Source organism: Oncorhynchus nerka, linkage group LG20 (genome assembly GCF_034236695.1).
Source record: "Oncorhynchus nerka isolate Pitt River linkage group LG20, Oner_Uvic_2.0, whole genome shotgun sequence".
Taxonomy (NCBI): domain Eukaryota; kingdom Metazoa; phylum Chordata; class Actinopteri; order Salmoniformes; family Salmonidae; genus Oncorhynchus; species Oncorhynchus nerka.
Genome location: NC_088415.1, coordinates 36,916,904 through 36,933,424, shown reverse-complemented (window position 1 = coordinate 36,933,424; position 16,521 = coordinate 36,916,904). Strand labels below are relative to the sequence as shown.

At 40.4% G+C, this 16,521-nt stretch overlaps 1 protein-coding gene across 2 annotated transcripts; it reads right to left on the bottom strand.

Moving 5' to 3' along the window:
* Positions 1–141: 141 nt before the first annotated feature.
* LOC115102437 (transcription factor CP2-like) lies at positions 142–16,240 on the bottom strand. Of its 2 annotated transcripts, XM_029622381.2 has the most exons (18): positions 15,944–16,240; positions 15,269–15,502; positions 13,208–13,359; positions 8,990–9,066; positions 8,752–8,857; positions 8,423–8,529; positions 8,043–8,195; positions 7,827–7,937; positions 7,473–7,561; positions 7,216–7,264; positions 5,779–5,805; positions 4,526–4,570; positions 3,515–3,608; positions 3,325–3,415; positions 3,101–3,207; positions 2,043–2,185; positions 1,806–1,857; positions 142–1,686 (listed from the first exon to the last, which is right to left on the bottom strand). In XM_029622381.2, the coding sequence occupies exons 1-18, from the start codon at positions 15,982–15,984 to the stop codon at positions 1,649–1,651; spliced, it is 1,716 nt and encodes a 571-aa protein (XP_029478241.1). In that variant the 5' UTR covers positions 15,985–16,240; the 3' UTR covers positions 142–1,648. The 2 variants fall into 2 exon arrangements, with proteins under 2 accessions (XP_029478241.1, XP_029478242.1); XM_029622382.2 differs by lacking the exon at positions 5,779–5,805.
* Positions 16,241–16,521: the final 281 nt, after the last annotated feature.

Here is a 16,521-nt window from a genome sequence, read left to right as displayed (position 1 = left end):
AAATCGAGCATCTGACCAAATTATGCGAGATTTAAGTTCTGGGTTAACAAAGATGACCAAATCAGTGACGGGGAGGCTAAAACATTTTCTCCATGGTGCCCATCCAAAACGAGGCAGAGAAAAATACAAAGACAGGCAATGTATGGGTAAGTAGTTTAATCGTTCTGATGACTTGGATGAGGGCCAAAGGTGGGCAACATCTAGCGTTCAGTAGAACCTTATTGAATGGGAACCAACTCTAGCTTTCCAAATGCAGCTTTGGTATACCCTAAATAACCCACTACAATATATTAATACTTGATAGTGGTAATATCCCAAAACAATGTAGACTGCTTCTCTTTAAACAAGGTAGAACAAGTCTGTTTACACATTTATAAAAACAGTCAAATTAAAACATGATTCAAAATTCACACTTTTAAACAACCATCTACTACAAAAAAAAGTTAAATTGTCCAAAACCATCTTAATGACACTGTAAAGTGATACAGTATAATGGTATATAGGGATAGCGGGCAAGACAGACTAGTAGGTTGCTGGTGTTGCCACCTTGTGTGGTCAATAAAGAACGTGATATCAATCAGTTTAATGAATAAGGGGGAGGCATGAACAGAACAGTATACTGACCCGATCTTGACAGTGATTAAAAACCTAGAAAAGTTGCACAGATGGACGACACAAATACAACTTGACAGATGTGGGCTTTCAGGAGCACAGCGCTCCCTGGGAGAACAGAGGGGATCTCATATATGCTGCAGGTGTCCCTTTCATTTTCCATTATGACATCACTTCCGGTCAAGATTTTAGGTTGAAGATATTACATTGTCCTAACCTGGATAATTCAAAATAAACAAATTAATGGGACCAGCGCCGCTGTTGGATTCCACAGGATTAGCATCAAAAACATGACCAGCGGTCAGGAAATCCAAGTAATAAAATGGCTGTAGATCATTTGAAAAACAGTTATGCTATGTGCTTGCTGAATAAATTCTCTACAATTGTTTTTATTTTTACACTTTTTGTACGGCTTCCAGTAATTTCCGTTCACATTGCTGTTCCCGTGGTCTAGAATGCTTCCGCATTTATGCAAAGAATTATGGGATATTAGAACCCTTTTGTATCTTTAAACTAGTTAAGATTTTATATCCTGTGCAAGCTTTGTTGTCGTAGCTACTTAACCATGACCACGGTGCTCACAAAACGACTCCTTGATGTCCAGCAGCCTAGAAGGAGGAGATGGAGACCGGAGACCATACGCACTCCATCTCTTGTTGTGGATCCCTTTCCATGCAAGACTGGATTCTAAAGACAAGACAGCAAAGTCGTTGATTCTGAAGCAGTGACAGGGTGTCTTCCATTCTCTTTTTCAAACACATGAGCAACAAAGCAGGAAAATGCAACCATTTAAAAAGTGTTTTTAGCATGGGAGGAGACTGGAGAGTTGCATCGATATGGCAGCTCAAATAGTGTCACTCCTTTCAAATAAGACAATAAGGTATCGAGGATGGGCAAGGTGCTTCAGTCAGAATGTTCCCCGTAGCGAGCAGCCTCTAGGGAATGGTCCAGGTATATCAGGGGCTAAGGCTGTAGAGGGGCTGGCAGGGTTGGGTGTCAGGAGAGAGCGGGGGAAAGACAATCCCCCAGACAGTTTTCATTTCAGGATGATGTGGTAGCCGTCATTCGTCTCAGCTGAGGATTAAAAAAACAGCGCCTATATCATGAAGGGTGATTTTACAAGCGTAACTACCACAGACACTTCTCCACCCTCCAATATTTGTGGTAAAAGAAAACAACTGGATGACACTCACCTTTCATTGTATCCAAAACAAAACATACTTCATCCTGGAAGTTTTGAATCATCTGTGAGAAACGAGAGATTCCGTCTTAGAGGCCAATAACGTTGTATACATTAGGACAGCCTTAAGGCAGACTGAGCCAGAGACGAAGGCTGCGTCTAAAATCAGACCCTATTGTGTAGCGCACCTCTTTTGGGAATAGGGTGCCTTTTCGGGACAACACAAAAGGTAGACTAAATACAGCCTTACCTCGTCACTGACCAGGACATGTATACCAGTGGGTCCCTGTTTAAAGATCTGACTGATCTGTCTGGGTGAGATGTTGAAGAGCTGAGCGATCTTCTCTGTCAGCTCAACTGCTGTCAAGTCCTCCAAGTAGATGGCATGGTACACTGCAGAAGACAGACGTGTACAGGAAAACACCATCAATCACTGTCTTAGCACCTTGCCCCCCCAATCCATGTGTAAATATTGGACTATAAATAGTGCCTTCCTGTATTAAAACTTACACTAAAATATTTATTCTGTTCTACTGCCATTTACTTTATGTTCCTATTCTTATATTATTTCTTATTGTTGTTGCATTGTCGAGAAGGAACCTGCAAGTAAACATTTCGTTGGACGGTGTATACCATGTGTATCCTGTACACACCACTAATAAAACATGACAGTGTGGTATGCCGTAACAAACAGAGCTATCATTATGCCACATGATGCATTGCACCGCCATCAGCAAGTAGGTAAGCATGAGTTATGAATGCTTTATACACTGAGTATACAAAACATTAAGAACACCTGCTCTTTCCATTACAGACTAACCAGGTGAATCCAGGCGAAAGCTATGATCCCTTATTGATGTACACTTCAAAAATCAGTGTAGATGAAGGGGAGAAGACAGGTTAAAGAAGGATTTCTAAGCCTTGAGACATGGATGTTGTATGTGTACCATTCAGAGGGTGAATGGGCAAGACAAAATATTTAAGTGCCTTTGAACAGGGTATGGTAGTAGGTGTCAGGCACACCAGTTTGTGTCAAGAACTGCAACACTGCTGGGTTTTTCACACTCAGTTTCCCATGTGTGTATCAAGTAAGGTCTACCCCCCCAAAGGACATCCAGCCAACTTGACAACTGTGGGAAGCATTGGAGTCAACATAGGCCAGCATCCCTGTGGAACACTTTTGACACCTTGTAGAGTCTATGCCCCGAAGAATTGAGGCTGTTCTAAAGGCAAAGGGGGGGTGCAACTCAATATTAAGGTGTTTTTAATATTTGGTATACTCAGAGTTGAACACACACACACCCATACCGAAAAAAGTACTGCTAGCTGCGTCTCCGTTCTCGTGTTTCTGCTGCTGTTCCCGAGCCTGCTGGGATTCCTGGCACACATACACCGTCAGCCTGGGACGTACAACCCTGCACACACACCGAAATAAGCTGACAAACTTCTCATTTAAAAAAAAAAAAAGGTGATAAATTCAATAGGCATTTGAATGCTGCAATATGGAAGTAGTGATAAGAAAGAAGACTAACCGTCCCTTCAACGCGTTGAAGAGCCTAATACCATCTGCTGGCCCACATATTTGAATGACATCTTCCCTGGTCAGCTTCAACAGATCAGTTCCTGGAACAAATCAGCCTACTTTTAGACTGACTTCCACAACATGACAATGTTGAGAATATAAATTCACTGCAATAAATCAATAAATTATATAGACCTTACCTGAGAAATTAGTGAAGAGCCGACAGAACGGTGAAAAGCGGTTTCTATGGAGCCACTGCTGTGCATCCTGTGGTGTTGCCGCGGGTAACAGGTTCTGTTTGTTCCAAAAGAGAGACGCAGGTGGAGCAAACGCAATCCAAATGTTAATTCACTTCTGGATTGTACACCTTTAAAAACAATCAATTCCACTGTAAGGTCAGATGTATACAGCCAGGTATGAGCAGTTTATCTGAGCTAACCCATCCCAGAACATGCTACATGAAGGAATACAGACCCACTACAAATTTAGAGGAGATTCAAATTGTGTTCTAAGAGGTTTACAGTACACACAAAAATGACCATAGACCACGGTAGCAGTCATCCACATCTGCACACATAAATAAATTGTTTTGGTCTTGGTTGTTCTACACACACGTAAACATTTATGCTGGGAGCCTGGTCAGAGAAGACATGCAATGTACAAGTAACTGCCAAAATACAGGAAACATGAGTAAATGAGGGATAGAAAGTATATTGAAAGCAGATGAGTCCACATAGGTGTGGTTCCTGAGCTAATTATGCAATTAGCATCCCATCATGCTTAGGGTGATGTATAAAAAAAATACCCAGATGTCCATTATTTTGGCTACCATGTCTAGAAGAGATCTCACTTTGAAAGAGGGGTCTCAAAGGAACATAAGGGGTTTAAAGGGTGTGTGTGTTTGTGTTTGTCTCAGGTCACCAGATCTCAACCCAATTGAACACTTATGAGAGATTCAGGAGCGGCGCCCGAGACAGCGTTTTCCACCACCATCAACGAAACGATGAAATTTCCCTCCAATAGAGTTCCAGACACTTGTAGAAACTATGCCAAGCTGCATTGAAGCTGTTCTGGCTTGTGGTGGCCTAACAGCCTATTCAGACTCTATGTCCGCATTTCCTTCATTTTGACTGTTACCTGTATCTCACTTTTGCTTTGAAAGCCAAAAAACGACATTCAAACTAGAAACCATCAAATAAATGAATATATACCTGATGGATGCTTTCCCCGTCTATTGTAAGTAGATGGGATGGCAACTGTAAAGCAGAATGTCTCAATTTTAAAATTATCGTCATATTTCAAAACCTCCCTAATCCCCCAAAAACTTTGCTCATGTATTTCTATCTAGAAATGGGGGTAAAACACAAGTGATAGTTTGACAGTGAAAACAGCAACGTTGTCAAAATACAGTGTATTCAGAAAGTATTCAGACCCCTTACAGCTTTACTCTAAAAAGAAAATTCACACACACAATACCCCATAATGACAAAGCAAAAAACTTTTTTAGAAATATTTGCAAATTTAAAAGCAAAACTGAAATACCTTATTTACATAGACTACCAGTGAAAATTTGACACACCTCATTCCAGGGTTTCTTTATTTGTACTATTTTCTATATTATAGAACACTGAATACATCAAAACTATGAAATAACATATATGGAATCATGTAGTAACCAAAAACAAAGTGTAAAACAAATCAAAATATATTTTATATTTGAGATTCTTCAAAGTAGCCACCCTTTGCCTTGACAGCTTTGCACACTCTTGGCATTCTCTCAACCAGCTTCACATGGAATGCTTTACCAACAGTCTTGAAGGAGTTCCCACAGTGTGTAGATTGTTGAGGGATTTTTCTTTTTTTTTTAACAAGGCTGTAACGTAACAAAATGTGGAAAATGTGAAGGGGTCTGAATTCTTTCCAAATGCACTTTACATCCTATTGCTATATACACACTCGGCGCAGCATTTATTTCAAAACTAGTTTGAAATGCAATGGTTACATGACTATTACGTACATCATGTAGAAGCATTGTAATAAATGCTGGAACAAGTATTGGGAGTATTACAGCAGGCTGGTTCCAGATCTGTTTGTGCTCTGGCCAATTATATTGCCAATGATTGGCATGACAATGAGTGACAAGGAGGATACATGATGGCACAAACAGACTGGCACTCAGGCGTTCGACACAAACTGCACTTTTTTTTCTTCATGTAAAAAATTCAAGCAGGCCTTAGGGAGAGTTAAGGCAGATGTTGCAGCCTACAAATGACTACAAACTACCCAAAACAACTGGATACATACTTATCATTATCAGACGGCAAGTAATAGGGTTAATAAGTGCAATCAATCGTTTAAAGATATATCATCAGTGAATATTGCACATTCTGTTGGGAGTCGGTCTAAACCGTGAAGTCTGATTTAAGATGCAGAGTCAGACATTTAGAAAATGTTGGAAACTTACAATTGTATCAGTCAGACAGCTTTCAATCTATATTGGATAATAATGCAGGAGAAAGAAGGGAGAAAAGGTGTACACACCCTTTTTAAAAGTGAACTGACAGGTGCACGGACATGGCTATCTAGGCTCATTTCAAGGTCTGTTTCCATCCATCAACCACATTAAATCATTGGGGATGCACGTGATACAACAGATTCTTTATGGAGGACAGTCTACTACAGTAGTTAAACGGTTGCTTTGATGGACCCAAAAACAAAGGGCATGTTCTACCCATATATTAATAACTGACTTGGTTCTATGTATGCATTAATGGGAAAACAGAGGGAGTCACAAGAGAAGAAAAATTCAATATAAGCACTGCACTAATTCAATGTTCGCACAAATTAATAAAAGTGTTGAAAGCAAAGGGACGTATCCACGTTTATTTTATTTTTTTCCATTACATTTCTCATTCTGCAGGTTCTTATAAAATTAGTCAGGTATTCTAAACCAAATCTGAGATTTATCAATGCATAGCCTTTGCTTTTCCCAACTGTTGCAAATCAAAACAGTTTTGTCATATTCATTATTTTGGTAAATATGTTCGACTACATGCAAATGTGATCAATGGAGATCGGGTAAAAACAAAAAGCTGACATCTATCATGTGAAAACAAGATGTAAAGTCGTGCTGCTTTGAAAATAAAATAACGTACTGATTGCAAAGTTACATAGCCAGTCTCCTTAGCCGTTATTCTTACACTTCAGTTTAAATAGCCCACTACCAACAATTTCCTACAATATTTCACTAGTGCTGCTGCCAAAAGCAAAAGGCAAAATGTGAACTTAAAGCATGACCACAATGTGCCAACTTCAGTTATGTGAAAAAAGCTGGCCTTTAAACATGTACAGTGGGTCAAAAAAGTATTTAGTCAGCCACCAATTGTGCAAGTTCTCCCACTTAAAAAGATGAGGCCTGTAATTTTCATCATAGGTACACATAAACTATGACAAAACATCACTGCTCTAGAGGAGATCTGCATGGAGGAATGGGCCAAAATACCAGCAACAGTGTGTGAAAACCTTGTGAAGACTTACAGAAAACGTTTGACCTCTGTCATTGCCAACAAAGGGTATATAACAAAGTATCGAGATAAACTTTTGTTATTGACCAAATACTTATTTTCCACCATAATTTGCAAATAAATGTATTAAAAATCCTGCAATGTGTTTTTCTGGATTTTTTTTTCTCATTTTGTCTGTCATAGTTGAAGTGTACCTATGATGAAAATTACAGGCCTCTCATCTTTTTAAGTGGGAGAACTTGCACAATTGGTGGCTGACTAAATACTTTTTTGCCCAGCTGTAGATGTGGGGGTTGGTGACATGGGAAGAGATGGTGCAGGAGACTGACCCATAGGTGGGTTTTGGACACACAAAGGGAAGGGACACAGGTACTTACATCTGCTACCTGAACAACTAGTTCTGGCTGGTGACTGGGGGATCCATTGCTGGAGGGACAGAAAAGGAACATGAAAAGGTTGAGATGGACATTCTGGGAATAGAAAGAAAATAGACAGACATCCCCAAAGAACAGAGGTATTAGACATTGCATCCCCATATAATATTTTATAAATGTACATATAAAACAAAATAAACCATTTGTAACACAAGCAGTGTGGTTCAGTGCAGGCTGAATGTTTATGTCCTGATGCCTACCCCTCTGCCACTGGAAAACTGTTGTGTGAGCTGTTGAAGCCAGGCGATGGAGAGTTATTTACATAGGTGACCTCTGGCCAGGGAGAGCACTGCAAGAGAACATTTCTATTATTCTAGTAGGGAGGGACCTAGGCTCTTTACATAATCCAGCATTCCAGATGCAAGTTATTACTTCATGAAGAAATCCTGTGTACAGAATTTCTATGCATTATGATATTACTGAGACAAGTAATTAAAAGGATGCATCATTTTGCTCATGTTTCTTCATTCTGACTGCTACCATATCTTCCTCTCCATATCCTCTCATATCCAACATTTTCCTCCATCCCATTTACTCAGCACACTGACTCTAACCTCTGTTAGGATGGTGGTTTCATACGAGGGCTGGTATTTCTCCTTCTCCTGAGGAGCCCTCTTTTCCATCTTCTCTCTGTCGGTCTTCTGCTTCCTGTCTGCACCTTTAGGCTGCCACAGGTGAGGTAAAGTTGTTTATAATGGACAGTACCGTGATCAGGATCAAATGACGTTTTATGGCAACAGTAAATGTCTTTGGTCAGACTTTCTTCTCACCTTGAAGACTTTGACCTGACAGCTGGCAGAATGCAAGTGCTCTGTATAGTCTTCGCCATCATTCTCTTTGAAAGTGTCGATCTGGATGCGGAAAGGCACGCCCTTCTCTCCCCCGTGCTTCCGCATAGTGAACTCTGTGCTGATGCAGTGAACCTAAAACAAGGAATCGGCATGCCTATTTGAAAACGGAAGGATTTTTGCTAAAGTTGTCATATTAGGACAAAACTATTAGCTTTATTCAGTACAAACATGGTGAGAGCTCTATTTGGCTTGAAAACCCATCTGTTTCCACTCCATTCAGATAGCCTTGGACTGACGTTAGGAGATAAGCTACGACCAGCATTATGAAAACAACCATGTGGTTGTGTTTATCCTGCTACCTGGATAAAAACCGAGGTTCTTTTTGAAGGGTCCCACAGGAACTCCACAGTGTTAAGTTGAGTAGGGTTAGCCCTGGGGTCGACCATGCCAACTGACATGGGGATATCTACAATGGAGCAACACGAGACAAGTTATCAGAAGGATTGTGTGAGCACTCAGTCTTTATGTTATGCAGCCTGTTGTCAACCATCATTTATTTCACTGAAGAAACAACTCGGTGTTATTTGAAACCATGTCAGTGCCACAGCAGCTAAAGGCTTAAAAGCAGCACCCTCCTATCCTTCTTCACCCAGAGTAGGCCACCACCCATGACGGACAGACAGTTTACCCAGGTCAAGGATGCGGTCTCCAGGCCTGTTCCAGCGCCAGCCCTCCAGCTGCTGGTGCTCTGCGTACTGAAGACGCCGATCATGGAAGACCACGCGGATGATGCTCTGGGGGCACACAGAAAACGTCACTGAGGAACTAGGAAGTACCTACATGACTGATAGACCACATGGGACATTCTCATTGGAACAGACCCATGCAATCACTTACTCACGACTCAGGGTTCTTGTTCATCATACCTTCACCATTTTGCCAGTGATTTCTGGGAGTTCACCCAATTTCCGATTGTCAAGCATTCGAGTTTCATAAGACTGTCCTGAAATCGAAACAGAATCTTTAGATAGATGTGACACACACAGTGCCTTCAGAAAGTATTCACACCCCTTGAAATCCCACATTTTGTTGTATTACAGCTTAAAATGGATTCAATTGAGATTCAATTTTTTTTGTCACATCAATGTCAAAGTAGAATGTTTCGACATTTTTACTAATTAATTAAAGTGAAAATCTGAAATGTCCTGAGTCAATAAGTATTCGGCCCCTTTGTTATGGCAAGCCTAAATAAGTTCCGGAGTAAAAATGTGCCTAACAAGTCACATAAGTTGCATTGACTCACTCTGTGTGCAATAAGTGTTTAACAGGTTTTTTTTTTCATGACTACCTCATCTCTGTACCCCATACATACAGATAATTGTAAGGTGAATTTCAAACACAGATTCAACTACAAAGACCAGGGAGATTTTCCAATGCCTCGCAAAGGGCACCTATTGGTAAAAAAAAAAAAAGGGAAAAAAGCAGACATTGAATATCCCTTTGAGCATGGTGAAGTTACACCATCCAAAGTGTATCGACATACCCAGTAACTACAAGGACACAGGCGTCCTTCCTAACTTCGGTCCCAGAGAGGAAGGAAACCGTGCAGGGGTTTCACCATAAGACCAATGAGGCCTTTGGAGTAGTTACAGGATTTTAACGGCTGTGATAGGAGAAAACTGAGGATGGATCAACATTGTAGTTACTCAACAATACGAATCAAATGACAGAGTGAAAATTAGACTGTACAGAATAAAAACATATTTGCAAGAAGGCCCAAAAGTAAAACTGCAAACCATGTCAAAATGAACTTTATGTCCTGAGAATCCAACATATCACCGAGTACCACTGTTTATATTTTCAAGCATGTGGCTGCATCATGTTATGGGTATGCTTGTCATCAGCAAGGACTATGGACTTGTTTAGGATAAAAATAAACTAAATAGAACTAAGCACAGGGAAAATCCTAGAGGAAAACCTAGCTGACTGCTTTCCAACACACTGGGAGACAAATTCACCTAAATGGGTTTCTTACGAGACAATATTGAATGTTCCTGAGTAGCCTAGTTACAGTTTTGACTTAAATTGGCTTGAAAATCTAAATGGCAAGACTTGAAAATGGCTGTCAAGCAATGATTAACAACCAACTTCACAGAGATTGAAGAATTTTTTAAAGAATAAAATGTGCAAATATTGTACAATGCAGGTGTGCAAAGCTGTAAGCAACTTACCCACAAAGACTACCAGCTGTAATCACTGCCATAGGTGATTATAACATGTATTGACTTAAGGGGTGTGAATACTTACGTAAATGTGATATTTCTGTATATAAGTTTCAATAAATTTGCTAACATTTCTAAAAACATGTACTCACTTTGGCATTATGGGGTATTGTGTGTGTGTAGATGGGTTAGGAAAAAAATACATTCAATACATTTTTTATTTAGGCTGTTACAACAAAATGTAGAATAAGTCAAGGGATATGAAAACTGAGGGCACTGAGTGTGTGTAAGAAAGAGATATTTATATAAAAACACAAAGTCCATATTATTATTTATTTAGGCTGCAATTTCCGAGCCTGGTAACTCTAATGAAATTCTATGCATCATGCATTCTATGCATCAGTGGTAATTCTGGCACTTCCTTTCCTGTGGAGGCCCTAATGAGAGCCAGTTTCATCATAGAGCTTGATGGTTCTTGCAACTTCACTTGAAAAAAATTCGTGAAATTTTACACAGACTGACCATGTCTTAAAGTAATGATGGAATGTCATTTCTCTTTGCTCATTTGAACTGTTCTTGCCATAATATGGACTTGGTCTCTTACCAAGTAGGGCTATCTTCTGAATACCCTCCCTACCTTGTCACAAGACAACTGATTAGCCCAAACGCATTAAGAAGGAATGAAATGTCACAAATTAACAAGGCACACCTGTTAATTGAAATGCATTGCAGGTGACAAACTCGTGGAGCTAGTTGAGATAATGCCAAGAGTGTGCAAAGCTGTCATCAAGGCAAAGGGTGGATACTTCGAAAAATCTCAAATATATTTGGATTTGTTTAACCTTTTTTGTAGAAAATAGTAAAAATAAAGAAAAACTATTGAATGAGTAAGTGTGTCCAAACGTTTGACTGGTACTGTATATATAGTGCATTCAGAAAGTATCCTTGACTTTTCCCACATTTTGTTAAGTTACAGCTATATTCTAAAATGGATTACAAAAAGAAAAATCCTCATCAATCTACCCCATAATGACCAAATGAAAACATGATTTTAGAAATGTTTGCAAATGTGTTAAATGTACAACAGAAATACCTTATTTACATTCCGGCATTCCGGCTCTTTCCTATGAGACTTGAAATTGAGTTCAGGTACATCCCGTTTCAATTGATCATCCTTGAGATGTTTCTACAACTTGGAGTCTGTAGTAAATTCAACTGATTGGACATGATTTGGAAAGGCACACCTGTCTATATAAAGTTCCTCAGTTGACAATGCACGTCAGAGCAAAAACCAAGCCATGTGGTCAAAAGGAATTGTCTGTAGAGCACCGAGACAAGATTGTGTCGAGGCACAGATTTGGGGAAGGGTACCAACAAATTCCTGCAGCATTGAAGGTCCCCAAGAAAGCAGCGGCCTCCATCATTCTTAAATGTAAGGGGTATGGAACCACCAAGACTCTTCCTAGAGCTGGACGCCCGGGCCAAACTGAGCAATCGGGGGAGAAGGGCCTTTTGCCTTGGTCAGGGAGGTAACCAAGAACCCAATGGTCACTGACAGAGCTCTAGAGTTCCTCTGTGGAGATGGGAGTACCTTCCTGAAGGACAACCATCTCTGCAGCACTCCACCAATCAAGCCTTTATGGTAGAGTGGCTACACAGAAGCCACTCCTCAGTAAGAGGCATATGACAGCCTTCTTGGAGTTTGCCAAAAGACATTTAAAGACTCTCAGACCATGAGATACAAGATTCTCTGGTCTGATGAAACCAAGATTTAACTATTAGGCCTGAATGCCAAGCGACACTTCCGGAAGAAACCTGGCACCATCCTTATGGTGAAGCATGGTGGTGGCAGCATCGGGACAAGTCTCTGAATGTCAGCCTCCCAAGTGGCGCAGTGGTCTAGACACTACCTCGCAGTGCTAGCTGTGCCACTAAAGATCCTGGTTTGAGTCCAGGCTATGTCGCAGCCGGGAGACCCATGGGGCGGTGCACACTTGGCCCAGCGTCATCCGGGTTAGGGGAGGGTTTGGCCGGCATGGATGTCCTTGTCCCATCGCACTTTAGCAACTCCTGGGGCGGACCGGGCGCAATGCATGCTGACACAGTCGCCAGGTGTACGGTGTTTCCTCCAACACATTGGTGTGGCTGGCTTCCAGGTTAAGCAGGCATTGTGTACAAGAAGCAGTGCGGCTTGGCTGGCTTGTGTTTCGGAGGACGCACGGAACTCGACCTTCGCCTCTCCCGAGTCCATACGGGAGTTGCAGCGAAGGGGCAAGACTGAAACTACCAATTGGATACCACGGAATTGGGGAGAGAAAGTGGCAATAAATAAATAAATACATTTTTAAAAGTCTGAATGTCCTTGAGTGGCCCTGCCAGAGCCCGGACTTGAACCCGATCGGTCATCTCTGGTGAGACCTGAAAATAGCTGTGCAGTGACGCTCTGTATCCAACCTGACAGAACTTGAGAGGATCTGCAGAGAAGAATGGGAGAAACTCTCCATATACAGGTGTGCCAAGCTTGTAGCGTCACACCCAAGAAGACTCGGGGCTGTAATCACTGTCAAAGGTGCTTCAACAAAGTACTGAGTAAAGGGTCTGAATACTTATGTAAATGTCATATTTCAGTAGTTTTTTTTTTACATTTGCAAAAACTTATAAAAACCTGTTTTTGCTTTTTCATTGTAGGGTACTGTATGTAGATTGATGCGGAAAGAAAACAATTTAAATCTATTTTAAAATGAGGCTGTAAAGTAACAAAATGTGGAAAAAGTCAAGGGGCCTGAGTACTTTACAAATGCACTGTGTATGTATGTATGCACACACACACACACACACACACACACAAAATCTGTCTATTTCTTTTAAATTGGCATCAAATTCAAAAGAAAAGCATGTAATGTAAAACAGACAGATGCTAACCTTGGTTGAGGTAGGTAAGTGTTTCATCGTGCAGTTTGATAGCAGGCGAGGTAGCTGCACACAGAACATACTGGAAAGGAAGAATCTTGTTCTCACTGTCAGGCGGCAGGTTAGACTCCTCCTGCTTAAAGATGGGGAGGGCCAGCACGTCGCTGGAGAAAGAACCCCAAGACAACATGGTCAATGAACTGGCAAGCCAAGGTCTTTTACAAGCACATGACATTGGCATAGTATCAAGAACTGTCTGAAACAACAACTCAACAGAACTTGTACCTCCAGAAAACGAGGCAGACTGAAAAGGTAAACTCAACTCAACTCTTAAAAAAGTTTTCCAAATTAAAAACGTCAGGAAATTCTGTTACCCACCCAATAAATGTAAATTAAAATTAATATCACTAGAAGCCACTGGAAAAGAACAAGTGATTTATAACACACTTTCTTCACAGTTCATTAGTTACGATAGTAAAAACTTGTGCAATCAACTACCTTGGTATGCAGCCTGGGTATCTCATCCTCCCTCTCAACATAAGAATTATACTGACAATGAGGCACTTTAGTATCATGTAACAGAACACTTGCAATACTAACAAAAGAGCAGTCTGAAAGAGAGGGATGTATCCCTTACACACAAACTGTTCCTGACACAGTAAAAATCCCAATTCTGACAGATTAAGGCCTCCTCTTTTCTGACATAAGAGCAATCCTCAAAAGAGTACTGATGGAAGGTTAGGCCTATGCTAGCCCAATAATGGACTAAAGGAGCCTAACATTACACCTTATAGTCCAAGGACCTTACATGTTCTGTTTAGAGGCAAATTGGCTCTGGCAGCCAAATGCTCCATCTAAACGTGAACCGAAGCTCAAGTGCAGTACGGTTCTAGAAACACGTAAAAATATATATTTAACTAGGTAAGTCAGTTAAGAACAAATTCTTATTTACAATGACAACCTACCCCGGCCAAACCTGGACAACGCTTGACCAATTGTGCGACGCCCTTTGGGACTCCCAATCACGGCCAGATGTGATACAGCCTGGATTCGAACCAGGGACTGTAGTGACGCCTCTTGCACTGATAAGCAGTGCCTTAGAGCGCTGTGCCACTCGGGAGTGCAACATGAAGCCCTTTAATTTCATAACACATCAAATAATTTACACTTACTGTACACTGTTTTAAGCAGTTTAAACACCGTTACCGACAGTATGTTCCAGTGACAACATGTTCGTGGTGTCCATTTTCTGTTTACACAATGGTGTGTTGTATTTTTTAAATTTTTAAATTTATTATTATTCTCATTTCTCCCTGATATGAAAAATACATTCCTTATGTTTCCAAAACAGTCCCGCAAGCAATGCGTGTTAAAGTTTAGAGCAAGCGTTGGAGCTCTTAATAAAACTGCCCCAGCCAGAAGATACTATGTAGTTAGCGTCTATGAATGGGCTAACTTGTGAATTACTGGCAAAAAAACAAAAAAAAATCTGTAAAATCACTATAAAATGGGTGTGTGATGTGTTTAACAAAACACACACACAAAACTACATTTGACACACACACCACCAAAGACTTAAGTTTTGAGAAGCTGTCCTATCCACCAACACAAATAGTAAGCAAACAGTAAACTATAGCTTGGGAGAGACAATTTAGCAACATTGTGAATAGGATACATTCTAAATGCTTTCCATTCTAGAATGGAATATACTGAAAGTAAACAGTAGCCAGATTTAGAAGGCCGTTTCCACTTGAGGCATGCGTTCCACAACAAACTACTTTATGGCTTCACTATTCATAGGTTCTTTGGATAACTCTCTCTCTGAACTGAAAACACACACTCCTAACATTTAAAGCAGCACCACCCGACAACATGCAAAAGGACAAATTACTAGAGAGCAACAGCCACTCATTATAGGCTAACTGATACAGATGATAGGGCCCACTCTTGAATAGGTAAGTATTTCTAGTATCTTTTTTTTCCACTGACCGATACTGATTTTCTATGTAAAAGTACAAAGTACCATGTCTTGACATATTAACATTTCAATAGACTTCCAATTATGATTCATACCTCATACTGTACGCCCCAGCTCCAAGCTCTTGTCCAATGCCAGAGAGACTGGCATCAAAGTCTTGGACCAGACCTGATTCAATCACCTCATCAGTGAGTGGCAGCTTCAGAGCCCAAGCCATGACGACGCGTGGATCTGATTGCAGTCGAACTTGTCTCAAATTCTCGATCCCTGGCCACAAAATTCCAAACTGCAAATTTCTTACAGCCTGGTAGATGTATTTTGCTACCAAACTGGAAGAGAAATGCCATGAAACATACACAGTTCAGTACCAGTGTAAAGACTATTGGTTTAATATAGGCCTAGCAAACGAATTGACAAGACATTCCAGATTGTATGGACCACAAAATGTCATCACACAGCTGGCAGGTTTAGCAGTATCGCACATTAAAGACATTTAAGCTAGAATGACTGGTAAGTTAAATGCTGTGTGTAGTAACTAGCGAATGTACAAAATGAAACGCTTTGCTATATGGCATAATGTTACTATGCTAACGTTAACTACTTGCTAACTCAGTAACGTAACTAACGTTACCTGGCGAACTTGAATGATTGTGGATGAATGTTTTACCGTTACCTTGCTAACGTTACAACTCAACGTGGCTTGTCGTGTTAATATGACGTTAAATTATGATAGCACTTCTAGCTAGTACGTAAATAGCTATCGAACTTACCTTTGAAACCAAGTAAGTTGACTAGCTAACCCTGCGACCATTGCATGCCATGTTGCTCCCTCGTTCTCTCCATATTGAGATAACCAACGTTAGCTAACTATCTCCAACATGCGCTACTACTCTTCAGGGAAACAGCGATGTGAACACTGATTATTTGAATATAACGAGAACTAATTGAGTTGTATATGGTAGTTAATTAAATCTGAATGAATCGCTATACAAACCTAATAAAAAGTTTGTTTATCTACTCGGCTAGAAAGCTTATTCTTCTTCTATGATATCATGGCGATCCGCAAACAAACGTTTAAGGTGCATGCCGCCACCTACTGTGCTGGTCTGACTAATTCTATACTACAAAGATTAAAAAAATAAAACATAAAAATAATACAAAATATAATAATAATGAATCCCGACTAACTTCTACCACCCCCCCATTTTTTAAATAATAAATAAAATCCCTTCCAAGCCCCTCAACCCCTCAAACTTTATCTATACTGAACAAAATTATAAATGCAACATGCAACAATTTCAATGATTTTACTGAGTTACAGTTCTTATAAGGAAATCAGTCAATTTAA